General features: G+C 38.3%; 1 protein-coding gene across 1 annotated transcript in view; it reads left to right on the top strand.

Moving 5' to 3' along the window:
- Nucleotides 1-5,595, top strand: part of KLHL1 (kelch like family member 1) — a 635,410-nt gene extending 629,815 nt beyond the window's left edge. Inside the window, exon 11 of the mRNA XM_019525304.1 lies at nt 3,279-5,595. Coding sequence (XP_019380849.1) covers nt 3,279-3,338 — 60 coding nt within the window. The 3' untranslated portion in view covers nt 3,339-5,595. The remainder of the gene's footprint in view (nt 1-3,278) is intronic.
- The last annotated feature ends 3,155 nt before the right edge of the window (nt 5,596-8,750 follow it).

Below are 8,750 nucleotides of genomic sequence, written 5' to 3'. Positions count from 1 at the left end.
GCCAGGGGACTTGCAATGACCCCAGCCAGTTCCTTTAGGACTCTAGGGTGAAGATCATCCGGGCCGGCTGACTTAAAAAAGTCCAGCCCCTCCAGAAGCTCCCTAACTAAATCCTCACTCACTCAAGTGATATTCACTGGAATTCACTTTGTCAGAGAGAGGGAAATTTAAGGCTCCAAGAGTCTTATTTAGTTTTCGTTTCACAAAGCCTGTTTATTCAGAAGCAAATGAGATTTTCTCCTCTTATCAGCACTTTAGCTCCCTAATCTTCTGGGGTTTGAGTCTCATCCTAGAGCTATTTTCCCAGTAGCCAGGGAAAAATTGCAATAGTTATGAACTTCACACAGTCTTAAGTAGACTAAGTAAAATGCATTATATGTGTAAGAATACCCTTCATTACCCACTTATAAAAAACACCTACAGTTCTGAAAGGTTGAAATTATGATAGTTTGGCTGGGTACAGCAGTAGCATTATGGAAAATAATTTTAAAGGCACTACACCTACGCTACACTATACTTTGTGACTTGCATGTTACCTTATGGCTGTTACACAAGCTTTTAACATTAATTTAAATTATGATGCCGGAGTATATAAAATGTCAATAAAAACAAATCAGGATTTATTTTTCACTGCTTCCTTGTTCTGCCCTGCCTCCATCACCAGCTTTTACTTTTTCAAATTTAATTTTCTATATCACAGTGAGAATACTGTCATGTCTTTCCTCATTACTAATTTCCCATAGAACATTGGTGCCAGAGGCTGGCCTAAATTCATTTTGAGGACAAGACATAGCCTGGAAGTTGAAGTACTGTAAAATGACTCTAACAATCTGAAGTTAGATCTAGGCTTTGCCATCTTCTGTGTTATCTTGAGCAAATTTATTCTCAGTGTATCTCAGTTCCTCATGTGCAGGGATCCTGGTTTTCTCTGTCTATAAAAAATTCCCAATTTTTGGATAAAAAAAGGTAACCCAAAATTCACATTTTGCCATGAGTAAAATGAAACACCACTAATGTATCTATACTAATGGTGTTTCATTTAAATCATGGGAAAATGTGGATTTTGGGATACTTTTTTAAATCTGAAAATTGGGTTGTTTTTTTTTAGTAGAGAAAACCAGGATCCCTGCTCATCTGTTAAACAGAGATAACAATTTTCTTTCTCCCAACCAACCTTTGTCCTACCTAGTACATGAAAGGCTGATTCTTGTACTTTTACTCAATTTGAATAGTAACTTATTCTGTTAGGAAATACTCATGATGTAAGTTACAAACTCAATAAAGTTTGCTGGGAGAATAGGGCTCTGATATTTGATCTCTCAGACATACAAAAATCCTGCCTCAGCATTTAAATCATTGAGACAAAAGAGTGCTATGAGAATTTATCACAGTTCTTTGATTTAGGTCAGTTTGCAGTGTTCTGGAGTTGGTAGTGTTTGGGTGGCCTTGTGCTCACTAATGGTCTTGGTGTTCAGGCTGCTGAGGTCTATGTGCTCCAGGAGGCCAGTGCTAGCAAGCAGCCTTCTGGGCTATGTCCACATATGCGTGGACACTTGGTTCCCCAGGGACAACTAGCAACGGCACACTTTGTACTGCCACTAGTTGTCCGCAGGGAATGCCTGTGCCACATGCTCTCTGGCACGCTGCAAGTTATTCCAGGTGGAATGGGGGAGGCTGGGGCCAGCACTGGAAGTCCTAGGAGGGAGTCCTAGGGTCCTAGCAGCTTTATCTGGAGTTCTAGGGTCCTCCTGGGGCTGCAGCAGTGGTGATCCTGCCACGCAGAGCCTGGCCAGCAGCTAGAGCATGGCTCTGGCTAGCCCAGCCCAGCCCTGGTTTTGAGTTGGCTTGCTGCCCTTGTGTGCACTGCTCCACCATTTTTTCCATGGGATTTTTGACCCCTGTATGTCTCAGGGTCATAAAAAACCCTTGCGCTGCTACCTTGCAGTGTGGAGAGCAAACAAATGTGCAGTATGTGGCATCGCAGATGTGAATGGGCGCCACATATCGCATGGCTATGCTTGTCTGGACGCAGCCCTAGAGTGCAACACAGAATTATGCAAAATTCATGTTTGGTGGTGAAAGCTCAGAGATGTTTATTGTGACATTAGCTGCTCTGTTTAGCAGTTAGCCCAATTCAGTAAAACTTCTGGGACAGGGTAGCAACACCTTGCATTAATTACACCCCCTACATCAGTAAAAAGAAACACATGATGTGGCACTCTTATTTGTGCCACTAATACCCAAATGTTCATGCCAATGTTTATCTATCCTTCTGTCCAGATACCCATTTGTTTCTTTGCCAAGGTCATACACCTGATACCTTCAGTTCTTCTCTTATTTCTGCACCTGCCCTCATTAATTTTACTTTGCTTCTACTACTCCTTTTTCATGCCAACTTTTATGCTCATTAATGAATTTTTACTTTATACATTTGTTTCTCATGTCATCCAGATGTCAACAAAGCCTGATCTTCCCAAGCTCATTTTTGGTGCCTTAGTGTAACTATAGCTTAACATAACTATTGCTTAGCATAACCTGAAGTCCTATAGTCTGGGCAATGGAAACTGATAAAAAATAACCATTTTCCAACAGATACCACACAAGAAATAACTGTAATTATCTCCTACTGTAACTATAAAGGGAAGATAATATTGTGTATACTGTTTGTCATAGCTGTTACATAAGCATGTTAATGTTGAATATTAACTCAAAATGATTTAAAACAGATCCCATAACTTTCATACATTATTTTATATATCGGACAAACTGAAAGTGAGTTTTTACAAAAATGGCTAGGAACTACAACTAGCACCTTTAACCCAAGATACAGAGTTGTTTTTGTTTGTTTCTTTTAATTATTTGTATTACAGTATAACATGTACCTTGCAACTGAAATCCCATTGTACTATTTGTTAAACAAAAGATGGTCTCTGGCCCAAACTGCTCCCAAGTAACTAGATAGAAACGATTTGACCAATACTTGACACATGGAAAATACAAGGTGGAGTCAGGAATCAAACTTGTGTGTCTTGAATCATAGTTTAGTCTCTTAATCATAAGACCATCTTTCCCTCCTCTCTCCTTGTTTTTTTTAATCTAGAATTGTATGATAAAACCCAATAGTTAGATAGTAGAATTAAGTTATTAATGAACTGTATGCTCCTTTGAAGTTTAGTTCCTGCTAATCTATGACTTCCCAAAAGAATTGTAACATGACATGATACTTCTGCCATTTCTTGAATGAATTCTTCCTATTTTTTTGCTTATTTTCTCTGCAGATGGCTTCCCTAAATATTGGAAGAGCAGGTGCCTGTGTTGTAGTCATCAAGCAACCATGACTTTTGTCAGCGCTGCTTAGGATTTAATTGACTGTGAAATGCTTATTTTACTATCAGACAACAAGAATGATAACTACATGAGAACAAGGATTTACATAGTCAATAATCTGTTAATCACAAACTTGAAGAAGTTTGAAAACAGGGAAGATTAAGAATTTATGCCCTATCCAATCATTAGAAGATGTTCAGTCGATGAACAAGAAAAAACAGTTTGTAGTAGGAGCAAATGTAGTGGTAAGTCCAAACACTGTTCTCAAGAGTGTGAATTATAAAGCTGGATAATCAAAAGCATCAAGGGCCAGCTCTTCATAAGGAGCAGAAGGGAGTAAGAGAACAGCTTTCATGGCACCAAGAATTTTAACTACAGAACCATCACAGCACATTCAGTCACTTTTTAAAACCTTGGTATTAAAAGGAACAGTAGATTCCTGTTCAGTAGATGTGATGTTTTTCTGTCAAGGTATTATGTTCAAATCGGTTATGGGTTTCAAATTTAGATATGTGATTATACAAGGCAAGGACATTAATACTAGCTAAAGAAAAGAAGAAAGGTTGAAAGGTTAGTTCTCTTCCTCATCCATAGTGATTAAGTTGCTTCTCTGCAGTCTGAGGAGAAGCAAGAGAAAAATTAAACCAACATGATGATTGTTTCAATAATTGGGGACTGTCACTCCTTGTCTGTGATGCATCATGTTGCACTGATGTTATATCCTGAATGTTTGAGCAAAGTCTACACAGAGAGAACAACATACTTTTAGCCCTGCCTGGGTTTCATTGCAAAAATGGAAGTCAGTTTGAATGAATTTATCAATCCATAAATCTGTCTTATCTTGTATAAAACTGAAGCATGTTTGCTCTGGTCATATTATATTTTATGCATCTTCTGCATGTGGAAGCCCATGAAAAGCTGAAAGGCAGTTATTTTTGCTTCATTCCATTATATAATAAATTAAATATGACCAGGGTAAGGAATTATCTTTTTGGCCCAGTTTGATGCAGATGGACAAAAGGAATAGAAATGTCATGACATTTCCTTTTTCAAATTCCTACACAAAAACTGGTCCTTATTCCAGTTACACTTAATTTCCATTTTATTACTGAAAGTTATTGAAAGTACACGACAAGTGAGAAATGTATGCAAGTGGAGTAAGACAAAATTTCACCATCTTGATATAATAAATCCCATATAATAAATATACTAGAGCCTTGCATGCTTTTCTTTAGGGCAAGTCAAATACAGCAGTAACACTACATCAAGCCTTGACTCAGCAATGAAGTAGGTATCCGTATTTTCTAGTTAGTCATTTGAATTGGTTTAAAATCTAAACCACCTAATGGAATGGAAGAATCCGAGGGATTACAATATTCAAAGCAGCGTAGAAACTGGTGGGGATGAGCCTGTTTGGCAAAGAACAATCTTTTTTGTTTCTGAATCAATGCAGGTTTTCTAGGAAAAAAAGATTGTGTTTCAAATACAGGAGCCATGTCTTTCATAAGAGTTCAGAATAATTCTGAACTGGCTTGGGATAGCTACAGCTGAGGAGCTTTTCATTGCCTTTAAAGCCACTTACATTGCCAGTATGTATATTACATTATGCTCACTGATAGTTGGAAATGTGTCTCTTTAGCAGCAAGGAGCTGCAGCAGTTATGTCACCCTGCCATTAAGTGCCAAAACCCACCCCAAAGATACCAGTTTGCTGTCATGAGCAAACTTCCATAGCAAATCACTGGTGCTGGTTTAATTTTTTTCGCTCTTCTTTGCTAGTCAAAAGACAGTTGCAAAAGCAGTTCTTGAGTTAGGATTAGCTTCTCTTGTGGTCAGATCCAAGAAATCTTTAAGGTAGTGAAACAAAAAGAATCCTACAAAATAAATTTTGATAGGAATAAAGCTTCTTGGTTTTTTGAAATTGATCTACCAAAAAGTGTTGCATTAACCAGATGTTGCATTGGGTGTATATATATAAATGTATCTTTCCATCCATTTAAATATACATTCCCAAATATATATGGATTCCTAGAACTTTATGAATCAACTAACAAATATATACCAGCTTGTTATAACAAAGAGTTCTCTTTTGTTTTGATAGTCACTGGAATAAATGTCTCACTTGATAGGAGGACTGAGGTTTAACTGTGTAATCCTTACTTTTGTTATACTGAAATTTAACTTAATAGCAGGTCACTTCAGGGCCAGTACAGGACTTGTATCCAATTAAATCCTATTTTCAGGTGCATACATGGTATGCAGGGATCCTTGTTTTTCTCTGATAAAAAAAATCCCAAAGTTTTTACTTAAAAAAAATAACCCCAAATCCATATTTTTCCATGATTAAAACGAAACACCACTAATATATATAGTTTTTTCAATGATTAAAATGAATGACGTTTCATTATATATACATTAGTGGTGTTTCATTTTAATCACAGAAAAATGTGGATTTGGGGTTATTTTTTATGTCAGAAAATTTGGAATTTTTTTATCAAAGAAAACCAGGAACCCTAGTGGTGTGTAACCCTTGTGCTTACCTTTAACATAGGGTATACATTTAACCCAGAATAACTGGAGCTCCTTACTATTTCAGCTTTCTTTAGGTAGGTCAATTATTTTTGGATAACTTGTACAAATAATAAATCTATCTGAAATTAGAGGGTGGAAAAAGTGAACAACTGAAGTAATTACAGTGGTTTATTATGCAGATACTGCTTTAAAAAGGTTCCTCATTTTTGCTAACACTATGTATAATGCCATTAAAGGAAATAATATTTCCTATGTTCAAACTGGTTCACAGTCCACCTAAACAGTCCTTTCAAAGCCAAGTTCCAAAATAGCTAAATAAAATAAAGTTCATTAAAGACTAAACACTATTGAGTAAAAATTGTTTCAATTCAGAATCCACAATTTCTGTCAAGTGCTTTATAGCCAGCATAGAACTGAAATATGAATAGTATCTCTGCATCTAACCTCCAATAAAAGAAATTTCATACACTTAAACCAAACTGTTGAGTTAACTCTCTTGTGATCACTTTTATCCATGATTTCCTTATTCCTTTTGATAATTTCTCTCCTTTTACCACATTGGTTAACTATTCTGTAACCTAATACTAAACACACAATACAGTTCCCTTTCAACTGTGCTTATTTATCTTCTTTTTATTTCTACTTGTATACCTCTATATCCAATCTAGATAAAAGGCCAAGATTGACCTTCAGTTTCTGTATGCAGATAGATCTCAGAGATTTCAAGGATGTTGCATGCATTTATTTGAGAGAAAAGACAGTAGGTGGGATTTTCAAAAGCGTTCAGCAATGGCTTTTTGCTTTCATTACGTCAATGGGAGTTTTAGCTTTAAAAGGAACAGCTCTGAGTCAAATGGAATGCAACTGAAAATCTTATCACCAAGAGCTGTAATCCATAAATCTCCAAAGTAATAGCAATCCAGGACACACTGGATTCAATGGATTGGACTGGAATCATTTATGATAGTCTGTGTTGTGCCAGTGAGTTTCAGAGACCAGATCCTCCCTCCATCATGCATATTAAATAGTACCTTTCTTCCCAAGTTAATCTTCTTGGTATCATTACAGACTGAAGAGCCTTGGCAGAATCTGGCCAAGAACACACATACACTAAGTCAAATAAAATGAATTATTATCTGCCTACTTGGAAAAATTGTTATTTGTAAAATGAAATAAGTAGTCATGAAAAGGTATTTTATAATTGATTTCCATTCTCTCTCTCTTTCTCTTCTGCCTGCTAACTCATAACAATTCATTTTACTAACAAACATTTAACATATTGCCAATAAAGTTAATTTTACTGGGAATTTCTTATTTGCAATACCATTTCCCTGTCTTGGAGTTTCACTCAGCTGCCCATCACCACATCCACAGAGCCAGTCACATCATAGAAGGCAACCAGGTTGGTCAGGCATGATTTGCCCCTGGTGAATCCATGCTGACTGTTCCTAATCACCTTTTTCTTGCCAAGTGCTTAAAAATGGATTCCTTGAGGATCTGCTCCATGATTTTCCAGGGACTGAGGTGAGGCTGACTGGTCTGTAGTTCCCTGGTTCCTCCTTTTTCCTTTTATTAAATATGGGCACTATGTTTGGCCATTTCCAGTCATCTGGGATCTCTTCTGATTGACATGAGTTTTCAAAGATGATGGTCAACAGCTCTGCAATCACATCAGTCAACTTCCTCAGCACCCTCAGGAGCATCCCTTCTGGCCTCATGCACTTATATGCTTCCAACTTTTCTAGGTAGTCACAAACGTGTTCTTTTACAACTGAGGGCTTCTCACCTCCTCCCCAGACTATGCTGTCTGGTGCAATAGTCTGGGAGCTGACCTTGCTTGTGAAGACTAAAGCAAAAAAAGGCATTGAGCACTTCAGCCTTTTCTGCATCCTCTGTCACAGTGCTGCCTTCCCGATTCAGTAAGGGATCCACACTTTACCTGATTGTCTTCTTGCTACTGACATAGAAACCCTTCTTGTTACCCTTCACATCCCATGCTAGTTGCAACTTCATTTGTGCTTTGACCTTCTAGACTTTATCTCTGCATGCCCGAGCAATGCTTTTATTGTCTTTCCTAGTTATTTGTCCAAGTTTCCATGTCTTATAATCTTCCTTTTTGTGATTTAGTTTACTAAAGAGTTCCTGGCTAAGCCATGCTAGCCTTCTGCCATATTACTAGTCTTCCTGTGAATCAGGATGGTTTGTTCCTGCATTTTCACTAAGGCTTCTTTCAAATACAGCCAGCTCTCCTGGACTCCTCAACCCCACAGACTGGCTTCCCAAGGGATCCTGCCTCTGAGTTCCCTGAGCGTGTTAAAGTCTGCTTTTCTGAAGTCCAGGGCCCTTACTCTGCTGCTCTCCATCCTTTCTTTCCTCAGGATCCTGAACTCAATCATCTCGCTGCCAAAGTTGCCATTCACTACTACATTCCCCACAAATTCTTCCATTTGTGAGCAGCAGTTCTAGAAGAGCATGGCCACTAGTTGGCCGCTCCAGCACTTGCACAAGGAAGTTGTTCTGAAATCTCTCCAAAAGCTTCCTGGATTGCCTGTGCACTGTTGTATCATCCTCCCAGTAGATGTCAGGGTGACTGAAGTCTCCCAGGAGAACCAGAGCCTGTGATTGGGAAACTTCTGCTAGCTGTTTGAAGAAAACCTCACCTACCACTTCCTCTTGGTCTGGTAGTCTATCACAGCATCACGCTTGTTGCTCTCCCGTCTGACCCTAGACTTAACTAACTGAGTTTTCTGGAACATGGTATTTACTGTGCTCCTGCCAGCCTCTACAACTTGTGCCTCAGCATCCCTGTGCTTCAAGATGGCAGCAGGGGTGCTTTATCTGAAGCTCATTCAACAAGCTTTAGATAAAGCACCCCCCCATGCACACAACATA

Source organism: Gavialis gangeticus, unplaced genomic scaffold, assembly GCF_001723915.1.
Source record: "Gavialis gangeticus isolate Ggan-Ray unplaced genomic scaffold, GavGan_comp1, whole genome shotgun sequence".
Taxonomy (NCBI): Eukaryota; Metazoa; Chordata; order Crocodylia; family Gavialidae; genus Gavialis; species Gavialis gangeticus.
Note: the sequence above shows the minus strand (reverse complement) of the source record. Positions and strands in the feature narration are given on the sequence as shown.